Consider the following 22,214-nt stretch of genomic DNA (forward strand, 5'->3'; position numbering starts at 1 on the left):
TTAAGTGCGTTTACACAATGCAAAGCGTTTGTAACCATTTGTTGTAAAATGCATTATGATTAGAAGATATTTTAAAAGTACTACAAAAATGTAGAATATAATGATCCACACAAGTATCACTCAAAATTGCGTGGTTTTCCTTTTACTTCGTCAACTAACACGGGCGGCCATTATGGGAGTGACTCCCATAAATGACCGACCGTGTTAGTTCGCAAAGTAAAAGGAAAACCATGCAATTTCGAGACATAAACCATCTTTCTAACGATTTGAATTAGTAAAACAAACGGTTTATACACACGCTTTTCAAAGACCAACTCGACCTATAAGGCAACGTGTTCCTTTTTAGCTGAATGCAAAGAGTTTTACGTAGTGCCTAATTCATGTTTTAATCACATTTGATCAAAACAAGTTGAAGTTTGAAGTTTGCTGAGTATAGATTTATGCCACAGGCACTGAACCTAAATGCTTCCGAGTCACAGTTATTTTAGTCAACTTTTTTTTATGTCCAGGCAAGTGCCGTTGGTGCATTGGCTTAAAGGAAGACGTTGCCTCGGATCGGTCGAGTTGGTCTTTGTAAAGCGTTCTGTAACCGTTTGTTGTAAAATGTATAAGGTTAGATAGATATTGTAAAAGTAGAATACAATGATCTACACAAATATGCCTCGAAATTGCGTGGTTTTCTTTTTACCCTGTCGACTAACACGGTCGGCCATTTATGGGAGTCAAAATTTTGACTCCCACAAACGGCCGACCGTGATAGTTCGCGACGTAAAAGGAAAACCGTGCAATTTCGAGTGATACTTGTGTGGATCATTATATTCTACTTTTATAATATCTTTCTAACCATATGCATTTCATAACAAACGGTTTCAAACGTTTTTAATAGACCAACTCGTCCGATCCAAGGCAACGTGTTCCTTTAATGTCCCTGCCGTTTTGTTTGTTTAGTTCTGTACTTTGTATTGTTCTTTTTGTTAAGCCGAATATTAATATTTATATTCATATAGCTCAAGTATGGTTGTCAGCTCACAGTGGACCATAGACATGATTACTAAGAACAAATATGTTTCTCCAAAACACATGCAATTATCCTGGGCCAAGTTGTGCTAACTTTTGGTTTCGCTTATTGTGATCTGATTGCCGCCAGGAGGAAATCTTCGAGGTAAAACAAATTAACGAGCGTATTTTCCAAAGAGATACCTTGATTGGCGACTTTACGAAACTTAAAGGGCAAACCGTATTGAATAAACCCCTTATTGCTATGAAAGTCGCCATCTTAAAGGGCAAACCGTATTGAATAACCCCCTTATTGCTATGAAAGTCGCCATCTTAAAGGGCAAACCGTATTGAATAACCCCCTTATTGCTATGAAAGTCGCCATCTTAAAGGGCAAACCGTATTGAATAACCCCCTTATAGACCTTATGCATTGACGTCATCCAGCGGCCATCTTAGTGGAAAAACGGTGACGAAACAATTGAAACGCACAGATTTGTACGCGCGGCATAAGGTCTCTTGTTATGAAAGTCGCCATCTTAAAGGGCAAACCGCTACGCGTCCAAACGAGTGAGAGCTGTGTTGTTTTCTTCCAAACCGACCAACCCTCCATTGCTTTATTGTACCCCCGTACTGCAGTGGTGCTATTTAAGGTATTATATCCGTAGATACAATATTTAATGCCACATAATTAAGCTTTGTACTGCAATTTTTGTATATATTTTGTTATTATAAAAATGAATGAATGAATGAATGAATGAATGATGGTAAACCGGAAATTCATTTTTGTTTCCCGTTGTACTACATGCATTTGAAAATAACCTAATTGCAGAAATCCAAAAGGCCAACATTCTAAAGCTCAAATTGTTCTGTTTTTTTCTTTTCTTTCTTCATCATCAATTGTGTCTCTAAATGGCCCTAGAATGCACTACAGAGCATCGAGAATGAAAAAGTGTCCGGGGCCCCAATTACCCATAGATATTAGACCATGGGATGGGTATTGAAAAGGGGCCTATTTTGGGGGTTCCGTGGTCCCCATCATCTCCGGACCGCATGAAATTTGACGCACAAGGGTTTTCAATGGTACTGAATCTGAATTTGGTTGTTGCTAAGCTCTAAAACTGCACAGTTCCGGACAGACCAATGTTTGGGTCAATTTAGGTCAAAAACATGTATTTGTTGACAACGTCTGTATACACTGGGACTAATGACCAATTATTCACGGCAGTGCAAGAACCTTTTCCAAGTGTTTAATGTGAACGAAGTAAATTTTCCCCTTTTCTGTCGGATTACATGCAACGGCCCACAACAAAAACCCATGATTTTTATTCATTGAACATCAAGTACAATGCCATTTGTTTTTCGTTGCATGCTACGACGTGCATGTGTTAAATTTTTATTATCACACGCGCGGCCGAGTTGGGACGCAGACGCACTATTTTGTTCGTATTTCCACTCGCGCTTGTGTGATAACCATAGAAATAGAACCAGGAGAACGCCGAGTGTCTCATTGTGCGTGCGGTTTCGTTGTGAGACCATTTTTATGGACGCGCACATGCCATTTTCGTAATTTTGCCATACAATGACATCATCATTGACCAATGAAAACACTAGAAATGGTCTATGTGCGCTGACATATTGCCATTTTGCCATACGCGCGTGTCACACGATGATAATTTTGCCATACGCGCGTATTGCGCGGTATTGATACGTCGCGTCCACAGACGACACAGAGGGGTCGAGCTCAGCGTTCTCCGGGTTCTATTTCTATGGTGGTAACTTGTAGTTTTGTCGAACGAGCCTGTGAATCGGCATCCTTTTATTCAGGGGTTTGAAGAAATACTCTGTATGTTATAATGGTACAGTTAGACCATGGGATGGGTATTGAAAAGGGGCCTATTTTAGGGGTTTCGTGGTCCCCATCTCCGGACCGCATGAAATTTGACGCGCAAGGGTTTTCAATGGTACTGAATCCGAATTTGGTTGTTGCTAAGCTCTAAAACTGCACAGTTCGTGAACAGACCAATTTTTGGGTCATTTTAGGTCAAAAACAGTATTTTTTTATAACGTCTGTATACACTGGGACTGTTTACCAATCGTTCACGGCAGTGCAAGAACCTTTTCCAAGTGTTTAATAGGAACAATGTAAATTTTCCCCTTTTCTGTCCGATTAACATGCAAAGGCCTACAACAGAAACCCATGATTTTTATTGATTGGACATCAAGTACAATGCCATTTGTTTTTTGCTGCTACGACGTGCGTGTGTTAAATTTGTATTATCACACGCGCGGCTGAGTTAGATGTGGGACGCAGACGCACTATTTTGTTCGTATTCCACTCGCGCTTGTGTGATAACTTATAATTTTGTCGAACGAGCCTATGAATCGGCATTCTTTTATTCAGGGGTTTGAAGAAGTACTCTGTATGTTATAATGGTACAGTGTGGGAACGAAACACGATAATGCTTCGAATGCCGTCACCCACATCGCAGGCTTCCGAGGATTTTTAGATCCTATTTGTCGCTGTAATTGTTTCTTTTCGGGATTCGGTGCAGGATTTTCGCCAAGCAACAGCAAGTAATGGATTTTCTGTATTTTATTTCATACCTACATACAAAAATTGCGTGGTCCAAAAGTGGGGGCTACGGTTTTGAACAATTCTAGCGATCATCCCATGGGCTAAGTGTGGGAACGAAACACGATAATGCTTCGAATGAAGTCACCCACATTGCAGGCTTCCGAGGATTTTTAGATTACTATTTGTCGCCGTAATTGTTTCTTTTCGGGATTCGGTGCAGGATTTTCGCCAAGCAATAGCAAGAAGTGGATGTTCTGTATTTTATTTCATACCTACACACAAAAATTGCGTGGTCCAAAAGTGGGGACTACGGTTTTGAACAATTCTAGCGATGTCATGTGACATGTCATGTGACGCGCTCTTTACTTGCAAGGGGTGTTATAAAATTAAATAACTAGATCGGCCGCGCGAACATACGTGGGTTCTGGCACGTGCTGGTTCCATAGATATAAAATAAAATAACTAGATCGGCCGCGCGTACATACGCGGGTTCTGGCATGGGGGCTGCCATTGCCTATCTCCCGTGTACATTTTCTGTGCGTTGCCGTCAGCACGTGACTTATTGCCGTCAGCACGTGACATTTAGCGCGTCAAAGGCCTATCTCCCGTGTTCATTTTCGCGCGTCGCCTTTCGAACGTGAATTTTTTACCGCGTCCATGGCGAACAACATTTTTTTCTACACAGGCAATGGCGCGTATGTACGCGCGGCCGATCTAGTTATTTAATTCTATATCTATGGCTGGTTCCTAAACATTGAACGCGCACTAGACGGGACGAATGCGTTTGCATTTAAAATGGTATATAGTATAGGAAGAAATTATTTTGGTTTAATTTCGTGACTTTCCTCCCGCCGAAATATTCATACAATTTAATGTAATTAGGCCTTTTAAGGCTAAATGATGGTTGCTAAGTGCTCTGCAGCTATGTCTCAGCAGAGAAAAGAGAAAGGGACCAGAAGTCCTTCGTAAGCTGACATACCGTAGGTAGTAGGTAGGCATAGCCTACGTGTTTATTTTAATTTTTTTTAATTTTTAGTAATAGCATTCTGTGAACGAACAGCATTTCGGTTATTTATCAGGTTTACTCTTTTTTTCTCCATCGTATGCTGTAATGATAATATTCATTGAGTGTTTATTGCATGCACGGTAATGAAAGGGTTTATACGGTGCGATAGTATTATTAGCAGTGGTGGTGATTGTAGTCGTTGTTTAAAGGAACACGTTGCCTTGGATCGGTCGAGTTGGTCTTTGAAAAGCGTTTGTAACCGTTTTTTATAAAATGCATATGGGTAGAAAGATGTTGTAAAAGTAGAATACAATGATCCACACAAACATGCCTCGAAATTGCGTGGTTTTCCTTTTACCTCGTCGACTAACACGTCGGCCATTTATGGGGGTCAAAATTTTGACTCCCATAAATGGCCGACCATGTTAGTTCGCACAGTAGAAGGAAAACCACGCAATTTCGAGGCAAACTTGTGTGGATCATTGTATTCTACTTTTAAAACATCTTTCCAACCATATGCATTTTATAAAAAACGGTTACAAACGCTTTTGTTTTGACCAACTCGTCCGATCCAAGGCAACGTGTTCCTTTAACCGTTTAGCCACTGAACCGCCCAGCCGCCTATCGATATACTGTAGTGGTAGGAGGAAACCTTGCTAGCTTGTGTTTGTAGAAAAAAAGGAACATCAAAAGAATCCTCGATAGTCATTATTAAGCTAATGAAGCTAATGACGGTGAAATAATTTAGCTCTTACCCCAACAAGACGCTCATAGTAAACACAAAGGAAACTGTATTTATTCATCATTCATGATAATATGGTCGAAAACTCACGCCTTCGCATTTAATCAGTATAATCATTGAGTCAGATAAAAGCCTTGAAAAGCTATTGTGTCCATTTTATCCTTACAAACAAATATTCGCCATAAAAATTACCGTAGCCGTTTAACGAGAGACATGTATTGTTCTCATGCGAACTTGTACTTTTATACAAATATCAAGGTTCAAATTGTGCATAAAAATTAAGCTGTGGCTATCTTTTAAAATTTGAACTACGATTCCAGTAATTAACTGCAAGAATCTTGAAGTATTAGTTTTCAACTCGGGCGGTGCAGGGACTAGAGGGTTAATTACAACTCATCTCAAGTAATACAGACATTGATACACGTTGTTTTGTTAATGCTTGTAAAGGGAAACACCATTATGTGTAAAGGGAAACTCCATTATGTTTTGAATACTTGTAATAAATATCATTCCAGATTCCCCACCAATGAAGACTCAAAACTGATGCGAGAATGGGTTCATGATAAAAAGGATGCTCCTGAACGGTAGAAAATGGCGTCCCACTGCACAAGACCGGCTCTGCAGTGCCATTTTTTTGCTGAAGAATGCCTGGTATTTTAGTGCGATGGGGCAAAACCTGCCACGTAAAAGATTATTTCGGATTTTTTGGGAGACTTCTAAACGATTATGTTTAATGATGTTAATCTCAAGCCATCACATTGTGCTAGAAATCTTGGTATAGTATTAGTTGATCATTTTACAATGACACAACATATCAATACTATTTGACAGGCTTCCTCTTATTGCTTCTACGAGATACGAAGGATAAGAAAATTATGAACCAGAACATAACGGAAAATGGATACACGTCTTTGTAATGAGTCGAATTGAAAACTAGCTTTGATTTGAATTGGCTGCCTGTCAGATCAGTTTTAAAATGTTGTTGTTTGTATAAAAGGCCATAAAATTAGGAACAAGCGCCTTCAGTGTGTAATCTTTTAACTAAAAGGTTTTCTCTCCCCCACGCCATCAGGATCGCCAGTTAGATACAGCTAGGCCCTATACATTCAAAACGTTGCTCAAGACACATTTATTTCGGCAGGCTTTATCTTAGTTTTAATGACCTTTGGCCGACTTATGTATAATGTTGATACATGTTAACTTCTGTTCTTCTTGGCGAGACATGAACTTTACAGCAGCCAGATAACGAAGCTCATTACAAAATAATGAAACTCTAGCTGCCCTTACGGTGACTGCTCTATATTCCGACACCCCTATATTCCGACACCCCTATGTTCCGACAACTCAACCTATATTCCGACACCCCATGTTCCGACACCCCTATGTTCCGACAACTTAACCTATATTCCGACACCCCTATGTTTCGACACCCCTATGTTCCGACACCCTTATATTCCAACGACCCAAACACCCCTATATTCCGACACCCCTATGTTCCGACAACCTGTATCAATAATTTGTGTTAGCCATTTAAAAAAAAACAAAAAAACGGTGTGACTTGAAAAAACTACACATGACCGCAATTGAATCCATGAACGTACCCCGGTAACCTATCTTTAGGCCTATGTAGCCCCACTAAGGAGTTTAATTTGTATAACAAGTTTTATTCTGCTATTAAAAATTAGCAACTTTTGTTTCTTTAGCAGAGGACTGAGTAATGGAGGGGTGGTAGGACTTAGTTATTTATTGTTATTAATTGTTAACAAATTATTTATATATATATATATATATATATTTTTTTTTTGTGGGGGGGGGGGGGGGGGCAAAAGAAAGAAATTACACATCGGCGCAATAAACGCAGGAGAGGGTTGGAATTTTTATTAATTGAAGGCTCATGAAATGTTATCAACACGGACACGCACCTAACAATAGCAAAGTACCGAGTATTTCATTGCCAGCTACCTCGGGGAGCCACACTCATGTGTATAACCACAAAAAAATGAAATGCACGCGTAATTCTATCACTTTTTAAAACAGTACAAATTCATCTTATGAATGTTCAAACCTAATCCCGGCCGAAATTTACTGGGAAACCTGGAGTAATATAAGTTGTGTTTTTGTTATTGATCAACTGAGTAATAATGTGCGGAAACAACTTGTCGGAACATTGGGGTGTCGGAACATAGGGGTGTCGGAATATAGGGGTGTCGGAACTTAGGGATGTCGGAATATAGGGGTGTCGGAATATAGGGGTGTCGGAATATAGGAATGTCGGAATATAGGGGTGTCGGAATATAGGGGTGTCGGAATATAGGGGTGTCGGAATATAGGGATGTCGGAATATAGGGGTGTCGGAATATAGAGGTGTCGGAATATAGGCTGAGTTGTCGGAACATAGGGGTGTCGGAACATAGGGGTGTCGGATTATAGGTGTGTAACCGTAAGATTGCATACACTTTCTAGCTGGCTGCCAAAACACAAAGGTTTTGCCCGGCGGTATGCGCGCGAATCATGGAAAGAAACCCCCCAGATCATTAGACATGTTATTCAAAGGTATGCAACATGGTATGCAATGAAATTCACGACATCGCAAATAATATTCGCAGACGTGTGCGCACATATTCGCGAATTGTTTCACGACATTGCATACGTGTGCGCACATATTTGCGAATTGTTTCACGACATTGCATACGTGTGCGCACATATTCGCGAATTGTTTCACGACATTGCATTCGTGTGCGCACATATTTGCGAATTGTTTCACGACATTGCATACGTATGCGCACACGTTTGCGATATGCGATGTCCCTTCAGGGCCACCATATGTTATGGTTTTCGTGTGACGTCAGATGTCACATCGTCTATATACAACAGGGCTTGAAATTGATACTTTATGGCCTTGCCTGAGGCCAATGATTTTAGTAATGAGCCATTAAACTGAAATAAATCATGGGCTTGGAGTCAAAAACACCACACTGCAAAATAATTTTAATTTTTAAATAAAAGTAATGTTTAAATGATGACTTTTGAGTCTAAAACATCTTTCAATTCTGTTGAATATCAAAGTATACCTACAACAAATTGTTGTTAATCTTCTCATAGTGTTGTTCAATTAAAAACAGTTTAGGTAATAAAAGTCTTTTCTCATTTTGATTGTGGTCCAGTAAACATTCTGGGGTGGATTTCACAAAGGTAGTCCTAACTTAGGACTAGTCCTAGGCAAGGAGAAAGGACTGGTCTTAAGTTAGGACTAGTAACTCATCTATAAGTTAGGACTACCTTGGTTAAAGCGAGTGCATTTTTTCATCTTTACTCTCTCAGTAAATCATCATAGCAGTGTATGAAAGATTGCGTTAAAAAGTTAAAGTTCTGTAACTATTTAATTAAAAATTTAAATCAAAAATTGTGATGTTAGTGTATGCCTTAGTGTTTCCAAATTGTAACAAACACAAATTCTGTCAACGGTCTCTGGTCAAATTTGTAAACCCAAATCAAAGAAGAATTCACTACCAATGAAAATGTTGAGCATTCCGTCATAAATCATCTTGGAATATAAGAGAAGGCGATGAGGTCCTAAAATGGGCTGTTTGATACCAGCAGAGTTTGTGGCGGTGCGATAAGGGACCGAGCCAAACAGGGTTTTAAACGACCATTCATAAATACCTCAGCCAGTTTTGATAATCCTGTGCTATAGTGGAAAGCGCATAACGTGGGTGTGCATAAACCTTTTGTTAATGCACAGTAAAAAGTATTAACAACATGGGCGTGACACGCGAGCTTATTAGACAGTTTATTCATCTATTGGTCGAGAGCAACGGCCAGCAGGACAGTGTTGTGCCACATCACGCGATACGCGCGACGCGCACAGCATTCCCTTATAAGGAGTTGTTTACTCGAGGGCGGCGGAGGGCCTTACCATTCCATAGCTGGAGGGGTGTTGTGTTTAAAGAAATCATTGAACAGTTATAGTTTTTGCATTTATTTTACTTTTTGACCAAAGGTGTTGATTTTTTTTGACCGAAAAGGTATTTATGAATGGGAATCAAAGTGTGTTGAATCGGTTTTCAACAAGTGGTTTAAAGCCATTAGACACTTCAAAAGAGGGTGCCATCAGAAGAAGCTTGTACACCTGTCAGTTTCCCAATATGGGGGACAGAATCCTCAAGATCAAGAATGTTTGATGTCATGTTTAAAAGACCGGTAACTGTTTTTTGTCTTGAAGGGACCAATTTCAAGCAATGTGCTTACCAGACTAAGGGCCTTGTCACATGTGACGAGGTCACTTTTGCAGGCAACTTGGAGGCAAAAAAAAACAACCAACTGCAGTGCATAACAGTGGTGCATACTGAGGAACACTTTGTAGCAAACGGGTCGATCACAAGAGAAATAGGTGAACATTCAAATGTGAATGCTTTTTCTTCATGGAAGAGATTGGTGGAACTGGTTGCCCGTAATTTGCCTCCGTGTGACAATGTCCTATTACTATGCAGCCCAAAGTAGGCCTACCATGTCACACCGACAATCTTTGACTGGTTTCCTGCTAAGTTCTGCTTAGCACAAAATGGCTGCTTATTAAGCAGTGGGCCCAATTCCATAAAGCTGCGTAGCACGAAAATTTGCTTAGCCTTCCGGTGCTTCGGCCTACTGCACGAAAATAAATGCACTTCACAATGATGCAAATCCATGGTGAACGCACAATACGGCCGCCTATTTTTCTGCTAACTTGTGAAATACTCTTGCACTACAAGCAAACTTTTCTGCTACAATAAGCACGAAAACTTGCTTACCATTAAAGGAACACGTTGCTTCGGATCGGACGAGTTGGCAGTGTACAAAGCGTTTGTAACCGTTTGTTATAAAATTCATATAATTGGAAAGATGTTTTAACCCTCTAGTCCCTGCACCGCCAAAGTTTGCTGAAAACTAATACTTCAAGATCCTTGCAGTTAAATACTGGAATCGTAGTTCAAATTTTAAAATATAGCCACAGCTTAATTTTTATGCACAATTTGAACCTTGATATTTGTATAAAAGTACAAGTTCGCATGAGAACAATACATGTCTCTCGTTAAACGGCTACGGTAATGTTTATGGGTAATATTTGTTTGTAAGGATAAAATGGACACAGTAGCTTTTCAAGGCTTTTATCTGACTCAATGATTATACTGATTAAATGCGAAGGCGTGAGTTTTCTACAATATTATCATGAATGATGAATAAATACAGTTTCCTTTGTGTTTACTATGAGCGTCTTGTTGGGGTAAGAGCTAAATTATTTCACCATCATTAGCTTCATTAGCTTAATAATGACTATCGAGGATTCTTTTGATGTTCATTTTTTTCTACAAACACAAGCTAGCAAGGTTTCCTTCTACCACTACAGTATATCGATAGGCGGCTGGGCGGTTCAGTGGCTAAATGGTTAGAAAGTAGAATACAAATGATACACACGCGTGGTTTTTCCTTTTGCTTTGCGAACTAACACGGTCGGCCATTTATGGGAGTAAAAAATTTGACTCACATAAATGGCCGACCGTTTTAGTCGACGAGGTAAACTGAAAACCACGCAATTTCGAGTCATATTTGTGTGGATCATTGTATTCTACTTTTAAAACATCTTTCCAGCCATAATATAAATTTTAACAAATGTTTACAAACACTTTTCAAATACCAACTCGACCGATCCAAGGCAACGTGTTCATTTAAGCAGCGCTATGAAATTGGGGCCTGGTTGAATTTTGAACATTGCTCCAGATTTTCGGCGACTATCTAAAAAACGCTACAACCTTTCAAAATGCAATTTTCACATGTTAGTTTTTATTAAATACATTTATATATTTATTAGATTAAAACAATTTTTCAAATAACCAAAATTAGGCATACTTAAACCTTTAAACACTCAATTCGTATTTAAGTATGAACATTTTTAAATGTTTTCCCGGCCAATCCATTAAAATTTCATCTACAAACATTGTAGGGCACATCGCTTAGATTACAGTTTTTCAAACTTTTGCCTTACCCTGGACGGCCCCTGCCAACAAAGAATTATGTCCGAAGATTTAAAATAAATAAAAATTCATTTCAAATTCACACATTTCCCCCAGTCCACTCACTAGGGGTTTCTATTACTATACCTTAATTCATTCAAATTCGTTTCCGTGTACTTACAGGTTCGTTTTTCTCATTCAGAATAATTTCAGTCATTCTATGTGATTTATAGGCATTTAAGATTACACGTTGATATTTCTTCAGTTGAAACTCTACTTCCGTTTACACTCTTGATGAAATCAATTATTTATTTTATCTATTTATTTTAATTATTCGGACAATATACAATTAACACAAGCACAGGCCGTCTAGGGAAGGGCAAAAGTATAAAACAAAAATGTCATAAAAAAAAGATGTATACCCTCCCAGACCTATAGCCCATAAAAAGGTAAAATTATATTGCAAGGGTCTTGCTGCCTTATGAAATTGAATGAGTCTTGCTGAAATCGAATGTTCTTATTTAACCAGTGAATGCTAAACTGGTGAACTTGAATTAACTGTTGAATGCTGATTCAACGGAGCATTCAATTTCAAACGAGATGAATGAGCCGGGTGTTAAAGTTAATGATTTTTTGTTGAAATTGGCCGGGAAAACCTATAATAATATAAAGGTAATATCGTCTTATGCATTATCAAGTGCGTACTAATATAGGTTTTCTCGGTCAATTTCGGAAAATCAGTAGCCAATTTAACCTCCAAGCTATTCTATTTCGCGCGAAATCGAATGCAACTGAAAAGGGTCACTCGATTTCGTTTTATGATTATTCAAATGTAATGTTGCGTCATTCGATTTAGCAAAATAATCATTCAATTTAACAATTCATCAAAGCAGCATTCAAATTCTCAGACGCTTCTTGAGGCGTCTGGTCACGAAAAAGAATGATGATACGCTAAATTGAACAGAGTGCTATAGGAATTTGACTCAACTCAAAACGAAATTGAATGGCCGAATTCTGAATTTGAAACGGCTTTAATTCGAACGCATGAACATGAAATTGACTGCTGATTTTCCGAATTTGACCGAGAAAACCTATACTATGGTTACTTGAAATAAAAAACAACAGTCAAAGGATATAAAATTAATAATCACAAAGCGTCAAGGCACTGGGCACTATTGGTAATTACTTTAAATACGTGTAAGCATAAACACTTGGTGATGAGCAATGGAGTGCTGTTAAAAACATTGTGTGAAACAGTCACTCTGACGTAACGTAGTTTTTGAGAAAGAGGTAATTTCTCACTCGAAAATACAAATCAAAAAAATAGTTAATGGCTTGACGTTTCGCCCTAGCAGAGTCTTTCTCGAAGGCTTAATGACAACACAACAAACATGAACAGGTAACTAAGTGAAACAAAGCAGTGAAGTGGAAATATATGAATGAGGTTAGAAAGCATGCATGAAGAAGCAGGGGGTAAACAATGAATAGGGGGACAAGAAAAGGGGGGGAAGGGAAGGGACTGGCTTGACCACAAGCAAGAAGATGGAAACACAAAGGACAACATCAAGGGTGGTGAGGTTGGGTAAAAAGTAATTAATTAGTGAATGAGGCTCAGGCTAAAAGGCTAGGGGGAAAAAAGGAGACGGCAAAACAAAAGGTTTATTAGTCGTTTCCTTCTTGGATGTTCAGACCATGGGGTTGAATGGTCTGGAGGCGTCTAATCCAGAGTTTCTCCCTACTCAAACGCACAGTCTCTCTGTGGTTGCCTAGTGCCTCTATGCCCTGTAAGATCATGTCAGAAATGGAGTGATTAGGAAGATTGAAGTGATGACCTACAGGTGTATCTAACTTTTGGGTCTTGACTGTAGATCTGTGGCCGTAGAAACGCCGCTTGAGTGTAGTTCTAGTTTCACTAATATATTGAACACCACAGACTCTGCAAGATATGAGATAAATGAGATTAGTGGTGGTGCAGGTGACATGACCCCTTGTCTTATGGGTGGTACCGCCGGTGTTACTGGTGAAGGAGTCCGATTCCCTGATGTGTTGTCTACAGACGATGCATTTGGAGATGTTGGAACACCTAAAAGTTCCCTGTGGTAGAGGGGGATTAACATCATCATTAAAGGAAGGACTTCTGCTCGGACAATGAGATCCCTGAGACTTGGTGGGCGTCTGTAGGCAACTATGGGTTCCTCCTGATGAAGCAAGCCTCAAAGCTTTCATTAACCACATCAATTCCTTCCACATGACCATCAAATTCACGAGCGAATACTCAACCAAGGATACACACTTTCTGGATGTCAAGAAGGTTCTCAAGACAGATGAAGGCTTAACCACAGATCTCTTTGTTAAACCCACAGATAAACACCAATACCTACATTCCACTATATAGCTGTCACCCCCGACACTGCAAAACCAGCATAGCCTACAGTCAGGCCCTCAGACTCCGTCGAATCTGTTCTAATGATTCTCATTTAGCCTTCGAGAAAGACTCTGCTAGGGTCGAAACGTCAGGCCATTAACTATTTTTTGCATTTATACTCTCGGTCCATTTGGTTGGTAAGTTGTTTGCAACAGCTAATTTAATTTTCTCGAAAATACAAATCGTTAGAAGCCTTTAATAATGCATCTGAAAGCACACCAAGTTATCATTCTCTTGCAAATTCGATGACCATTATTGAGCCCAAATGTTCACAGGTTTGTTAGTTTGTTTGCATTATGTTGGGATACACCAAGTGAAACTATAGGCAATGCTAAGAGATAGTACTGGTCCTAAGTTAGGACCAGTAACTCATCCTAACTTAGGACTGGTCCTATCTCTGAGCATTGCCTAGGACTAGTCCTAAGTTAGGACTACCTTTGTGAAATCCACCCCAGTGCCTTTAACTTTTAACATACTCACCCCCCGATTTCTGTCCAAAAGAAACAGGTAAAAACCATCATAAACATGGATCACTAAAACAGCAACATAATAACATGTTGAATATTTTCGTATGTGTCAGTGGATACTCGTTACTCTAATGATCGATTCATGACGTCTACATACAAACTTATCATATCTGTGTTGTAATTTTTTTAGTTACCGAGAAAGATTCTGCAAGGGTCGAAACGTAAAGCCTTTAAAAACCTCAAAGTCTAATAAAAATGTATTCGCAAACCCCTGAATGGCCATTGGATCATTCCTCAACATTTCATTTTTTAAATTTGTTTTTAATTTATTTTTTGGAAAATTTACCTTATTCAATGTTTAAAAGATTGGGGTTATTTCAAAATGTCCATAGATTTACATTAAACTTACAGGGTTTGAAGATAATGATAGTGGAAAGCTTCCCTTCAAATGTTACTTACTGAGGTGCTGTAGTTTTTGAGAAATGAGTAAAACAATGTCATGATAATACGTATGAAATGATTAAAATAATTTTCGTCTCATGAGACGAAAATTATTTTCATGACATTGTTTTACTCATTTCCCCAAAACTACAGCACTTCAGCACGTAGTATTTCCAAGGAAGCTTTATACTACCATTATCTTCAAACTGTGTAAGTTTAGTGTAAATCTGTGGACATTGTGTCTTTTGTCCTACAAAAAATACATAGACCCATTATACACTTTCGGAACAGAAAAAAAAGTTCACAGATTTAATTTACAGGGTTTACAGAAGGTAATGGTGAAAGACTTGTCGCGAAATATTATTCCATGAAATGCTTTACTTTTTGAGAAAAAATTAAAACAATATCAATACTGTTTACAGAAGGTGTCCAATGGCTTTAAAGCAAACATTAAAATAAAACAAAAATACATGAAAGGTAATGAAAACATGGTGTAAATAATATACCTAAACGATTGTTTTATAATGTCTTCAAAAAGTGAACAAGATAATGAACCGGTGGTGCACTGAAATTTATATGTTTACATAATATGAACTAGCCCATTATAAATGCAAGTAGTCCTCCTACATTGCCGTTACCAATCAACATTTCTCTCTCTATCTCTCTTTTGTTGTTGTTGAAATTATACCGCGCGAGTGCCCCGCCCCATGGATCAGTGCATCACGATCAAACAAAAGACCCCTTAAAGTGACTATGTAAAATTTCAAATAATTATGTAAAAGTTAAAATGATTACGTACAAGTTAAAACGATTAAGAACGATAAATAATTATGTAAAAGTGTTACGCATGATGAATATAATACCGGTGCGACACCAACAGGTTGTGCACGGTGCGGATTCGCTCCAAAGACTCGTCTTACTCAGTAACTCTACAGCTGGATGCAACAACGACAAGTGAAACAAAACAAAACGGATCGCTGACACCGCAACAGACATTTTACGACTTGTCCACAAGTCTAGTGCGACACCAACGGGTCGTGCACGGTGCGGATTCGCTTCAAGGTCTCGTCTCACTCAGTATCGATGTGGATGGTCAAGTAATCCGCCTTGCCCAACGCTCCAGCTGGAAACAACAAGAAGTGAAATAAAACAAAACGGCTCGGTATAATATAAAAGATTCAATTATTATCACTATTTTCTTTTCTTTTTGTAATAACTGCTGGCATGTTTTCGTCACCATTACCATTTCTTTGTTTTTTTGCAAAAGTATTTTGACCAGTGTTTCAGTACACCCGCTTTACTAAAAAAAACCAGTCCAGTTCTGCAAACTTCTGCCACAAACCTGGCCAGTGGTCATTTACACACTCATCATTATTTATTTTGTTATTGGCTGGCAAACAACCGCGGGGCCAAGCTAGTCTGAGCCGAATCAAAGGCTGATGCTGTGGTTTCAAAAAGGGCCATAGAATAGGTTCTTTATGTCTGTGATTAGTGTTCTTGAGCGCGTGCTTAAGACATCTGTAGATGTCCTGTAAGACTGCTGCCACCTAGCGTTCCAAACTCTCCCATTGACCGTGAAAATCGGAGCACATTAAAATCTATAAGGTAACAGTATAAGAAGGACTTACACAGCGAAAAAAAACCCAAACATTTTTCAGTCGATCATGTATTTTTTATTACCGTTCAATGGCGGTCTGTGCCTTGTTTCAATTAACAATTTCGGTAGGTGCATTGCAGTCTCTTTAAAAGTATGTTGAAATCGGTTTATTTTTGAGTTGTTCCAGTGCACTTATTGGTTAAGTTGGGGGTGGGGACACGTCCCTTCATATTCTTTCAAGGGGGGGGGGGGGAGAGGTGCAACTGTCATTGATGGAGCATTCGTGTGAGAAGCCCTTACGTTTTTTAAATTTTATTTTATTTTAAATATTATGATTACGGCGTGTGATCCGGGCCCGCTTAAGGGCCCGGGAAAATTTTGCATTTTAGATGTTCTGGGGTCGATTTCACGAAGCGCTACGAGGCGTCGTAGCTCTAGTTACGATGTATACGCGTCGTAAACTTACGACGTGCTCCCCCATCGATTTCACGAAACTTACGATGCATTCTAGACGTCGCAAATTCCTTGACAACGAGCTAAGGTACATCGTAACTTACGATCACCCAAAGGGTCGTCTTAACTCACGTTGCTCTAGTCTCAAATGGCGTTAATGCTGCCTCTAGACAGAGAAGCCGGGCGGGCATTGCGCCGAGAAAGGTTATCTCGTGACCGAAGATGCCCACTTGATACAGTATTAACGGACGATGAAATTTACAAGCGCTAATCCTCGCTTTCCACGAAATGGAATTGTTGGTTTATTGGAAAGGGTTGAATTAGAACACGACACAAAAGGTAAATTTAAATTAATAAGCATCGATGAAATGTTTAATTTGTTACTTATTACATGAACAATTTTAATTTATTTCTGTAAACTTACACAAGTACATGTACTCGACAAAACGCCAGTGATTAAAATCCCTTCAGCAGTAAAAGTAAACTGTCTAGCGCCACCATTCGTTTGCTCAAAAAACATGAAAAAAACATAAACAAACATGACGGCGTTCACGCAGTGTCTTGCACATTTTGCGCATCTGCGCCATTTTTGTCTCCTCTCTTCGTCTCTTGTTAAACGGCTGTTTCGTTATTACAACGCGTATTTGACATAAAACAGCAGTAGTGCAAAAAGGTCATCCTCGTTCTAAAACTTCGTTTTATATAAAGGGCATTTTCAATGCGTTGCGATGCATCGTCCGTACGACGCGTTTCGTGAAATCGTTTATGCAGTTCGTCGGAGCTACGATACATCGCAGAGCCGCGATGCATCGTAAACCATACGATGCATCGTAAGTTAAGAAGAGCTTCGTGAAACCGACCCCTGTGGTGCAATCTTGGGCCAATTTTGAGGGGGGACATTTGATAAAATGTCCCCCACCCAAGTTGTGTCATCCTTTGCCCCAAGGATTGATGCCCATGGCGGGACACAGGGTTTGGTCTTACACATTGCAGTACTTGGGCTTCACGATAAAGGTGGTCAAAAAGATGGGGGGGGGGGGTACATTGATATCGTGTTCCTCACCCTCCAAAAGATGGGGGACATGTTTGTGACTATTAAGCTTATGTTTACTTGGCATAACAATGATTGAGTGGAGTCTTGGCCGGTAAACTAATTTTACTGAGCAAATTGTTTTGCTTAGGGAACTCTATGGAATTGAGTGCAGATTTGTTGAAATTATGAAGTACCGTTTGATGTAGCCCAAGTGACTGCAGTGTTCAGTGTGCTGTACAATATAGTTGGATAACTGCTGAAGCGACCCCACTTATGGCAATAATCTGCTGAATCGACCACCATCAGCCAACCATGGTCCCCGGTACATGCCTTATAGTAACTATTGATGAAGAACCGTCGTCGCTTAGTCCTATATTTCGTAAGGAGAATAAATGCGGAATGAATTCTGATATTAACGTGAACCAAAATTAAAGCCATTATACACTTTCGGAACAGAAAAAACCCATATAAAGTTCACAGATTTACAAATACCTTACAGGGTTTACAGAAGGTAATGGGTGAAAGACTTCTCTTGAAATATTATTACCTGAAATGCTTTACTTTTTGAGAAAAAAGTAAAAATAATATTATCAATTCTCGATAGCGAGAATTACGGATTTATTTTAAACACAATGTGATGACACGGCGAAACGTGCAGAAACAAGGGTGGGTTTTCCCATTATTTTCTCCCGACTCCGATGACCGATTGAGCCTAAATTTTCACAGGTGGTTATTTTATATATAAGTTGTGATACACGAAGTGTGGGCCTTTGGACAATACTGTTTACCGAAAGTGTACTATGGCTTTTAGTTATTAAAAATGAGAAACAGTTTCAAATTCTTAATCTAAACCGACCACAATTTCAAAAATATGAAGATCGTGTCATCAGAAACTGGACACATTTTAGTAGTTGTCAAGTTCTCATTTGGTGTATCCAAACTTATGCATACAGTGACGAATCTGTGAACATTTTTTACTCCATTGGTCATAGAAATTGTAAGAGAATAACGGAGAAATTGCCTCTTTCTAAAAAAACTAATAAATTACAGAGGGAGCCGTTTCCCACAATGTTTTATACCGTCAACAGCTCCCCATTGCTCGTTTATACCATATATTTTGTTTATGCTATTATTTTGAGAAGTTACGAATGGTGTCCAGTGCCTTCAAAGGGTTTGGGTACTTTTTGTAGCACAAAACTTAAGAATTGAGTTAAACAATGGGTCGTTTGAATAAAAAGTACTCATTACTGACAAGTACTAGCAAAAAGTAACAGCATAAACTTCCAAGTAGAAGCATTCAGTAAAAACATCTTCTAAATTCCGTATGAATAGACTCAAAGTCACCTGGAAGGGGTATTTTGTCAAAAATAAAGCTTTTCCCACAAAAATATGTGTTTTGATGAGTGGAATATGAATAAACAGTTAACCAAGGTTATTTACAAATTTAAAAGTAGGCCCGATCCGAGAGGGCGCTGTTCATGACGTCAATCGAGGCACGATATTTGAAGAGAAAATGACTAGTCTGGCCCCGCACACTACGTCTGGATACCTGGTCGCTATGATGCCTACGTACAGAACTACGGTCACGGAGCAGACTGCACGCACTACGGCTGCTGTGCGGACGGTCCACTCGGATTACCCAGCACGGTGAATCGCATGCAGTGCCAACACAAGCTAAAAAAATTCCCTCAAGGTTGAAATAATACCCGATTTTTTCTACGTTAGGCAAATGCTAGCTCCTTTAGGTTTGTCACGTCTTTCAGGTACCTTCTTCGACTTCCCCACTAGCTGGAAAAATTGTTGGGATGGCGTCATGTTTTAGAAAAGAACTTTTCTTTTCATGTCAAAATGTGTGGTGTGTTCCGGATTTTCGAAGCTCGACGGCTCGAAGTGTTTGCTGCATGCACAGCGCAGGAACATACGTCGGACCGGACCACTTTGCAAAATGACCCCATCTTTAGTTGTTTTGCTGGATCCAGCAGCAATACACCTGGTCGACATTGCCGGAAAAAATGCAAGAATAAAACCCTTTGCGAATCGTACAAATTCACGACTAGGACGTTCATGTACTTGTACGTACATGCGTTCGATGTTGATCGAGGAAAAACCTGCCTCGATTGACGTCACAAAAGGGGTAGGCGGAGTCACCCCTATACAACTTTATCTATTTTTTAAACATCAACAAATTATTTTATTGTTCATGAACAAAACTGTAATGTTTGAAGAATTTTGTTTTCTATTTGCAGGTGACTTTAATCTTTTACTTCAGATAATACCTAGCCCTATATTAGAGCGGCAGCCCAGAGCACTTTGGTTAAAGGAACGAGGTACCAATATTTGAGTACATGAACATTTAGTGGATAACCTGACATAGTCAGATATGGATGTCTGCCAGGGACCCCCCGCTGTGTGTAGCACGTGGACCCCCAACAAAGAGGCAAAATAATGGGCTGAATCAAACATTCTAGGTACCACATGAAATCAAGTGGAAATGGTCATTAACATCATGCTTAGTAAAAAATATCAACCGCCAGACAAATTGTCTGCTGCATTAGGCCTGCCAGACACCCCCTCCCCCAAATATTTAGTGTACAAACCTATGGGTTGAAATTCACCAGTTGTCAAATTACCTCAGATTTACATGAAACTTTGTTTAACTGTTCCACTATGGCTAAAATGAACACAAACCAAAAATTAAATCCATACTCCATATCGTTTCCGAGATACAGCCTCTTAAAAAATGCTAAAATCTCCCCCTTTTGGCGCTCCGCCCCCGAACGACCGCGCGTCGTGGTGATATTCTTTTCAAACGTTAAGAGCCCGTAATTTAATAACGACACCAGCGGTGTGGCTTAAAATTGTATGCTATTTAAGTTGTGGCCCTTGATTCATAATTTGGCTGCACTGGGCCTGACAGACACCCCCACCCCCGGGGTAAAACATCGGAGGAACAACCTAAAACCAAATTGAAATTACCAATAGTCCTAATGCACAATTCTTAACAGAAGACAATATCAGCCGCCAGAAAATGTTTTGCTGCATTGGGCGCGGCCCGACAGACACATATACCCTCCCCGGGTTAAACATCAAAGGAACCACCTGAAACCAAGTTGAAATGACCAATAGCAATAACCTTAATACAAGTATCTACTGCCAGACAGCAGTTTTGCTGCATTGGGCCCGGCAGACACCTCCCCTTCCCCTGGGTTAAACATCAAAGGAACCATCTGAAATTAAGTTGAAATGACCAATAACAATATTCTTACCACCACTATCAACTGCCATACAACAGTTTTGCTGCATTGGGCCCGGCAGACAACCCCACTCCCCTGGTGTGGCGGTTTCAACTTTCCGCCGTGTTCAGTTTTCCGAATGACCAAATACGGTAACATAGCGTCATGCGACACCTGCGCGCAGCAACCGAAAGAAATCAATACTGTTATGCTTTACTGAGTCCCGGAAAACTGAATACGGCGGAAAACTGAAACCGCCACACCGGGTTTTACGCATCAGAGGAACCACCTGAAACCAAGTTGAAATGACCAATAACAATATTCTTAATACCAGTACCAATCACCAGACGAAAGTTTTGCTGCATTGGGCCCGGCAGACACCTTCCCTCCCCGGGTTAACATCAGAGAAACCACTTCAAACCAAGTTGAAATGACCAATTTACACTCTTCTTAATACAAGTATCATAACACGCCAGACAAAAAATTGGTGCATTGGGCACGCCAGACACCCCCACCCCTTGGTTTAAGAATATTGTTATTGGTAATTAGCTGTTCCGATCCAGTCGGAACAGCTATTGTTTTCGTCGAGATTTTTATTATTTTTATTATTATTATTATTATTATTCTTTGTTTCCGCCTAAAACTCCATAGCGTTTGTACGGCGTTTTTGTTTAGGCCACTACTCCTAAAGTATTAGGATAAAATAGTTAAATCATATATCAAATTGAAGCTTAGAACCTAAGCTTTATTCTAATACAAAAGTGTAAAAATTTTTCATTAATTAACCACGTGGTCTTCATTTGAATTTTTAATTTGTAAACTTGATGCAGTCACTTTCATGTTATTGCGAAATATTCTCTTTGGTAAATGCCGTACAGTATGTACCTATCATGAGTTGTGACTTCTTGAGATGAGTCTACGCGTTTGAACATAACTGGATGCAGTCGCTTCCATGTTATTGTTAAACGATCTCTGTGGTAAATGCGATTCCGTATGTACCTATCATGAGTTGTGGCTTCTTGAGAGGAGTCTACTCAAGTCTCTTTTTCTTGTTTTTCTACATACGTTCTGGACCACAGCGCAGTGTCTGTTTCTTGACTTCCTAACCGAGTTCTGGACGTACACAAAGGCATAGGGTTTTCGTTTAGCGAACGTGCGTATATAGATAGGGGTACGTTTTTGACGACGACGACATACCATGGTGTCCACAGAATTACACTAAACTTAAACAGTTTGAAGATAATGATAGTTGAAAGC

The 22,214-nt window shown here is 39.5% G+C and overlaps 1 protein-coding gene across 1 annotated transcript in view; it reads right to left on the reverse strand.

Moving 5' to 3' along the window:
- Positions 1-14,867: 14,867 nt before the first annotated feature.
- LOC139934789 (uncharacterized) overlaps positions 14,868-22,214 on the reverse strand; it is a 33,239-nt gene continuing 25,892 nt past the window's right edge. Inside the window, exons 5-6 of the mRNA XM_071929193.1 lie at positions 17,919-18,094; positions 14,868-15,764 (exon numbers count right to left, since the gene is read on the reverse strand). Coding sequence (XP_071785294.1) covers positions 15,712-15,764; positions 17,919-18,094 — 229 coding nt within the window. The 3' untranslated portion in view covers positions 14,868-15,711. The remainder of the gene's footprint in view (positions 15,765-17,918; positions 18,095-22,214) is intronic.

The sequence above is a fragment of the Asterias amurensis genome, chromosome 3 (genome assembly GCF_032118995.1).
Source record: "Asterias amurensis chromosome 3, ASM3211899v1".
Lineage (NCBI taxonomy): Eukaryota > Metazoa > Echinodermata > Asteroidea > Forcipulatida > Asteriidae > Asterias > Asterias amurensis.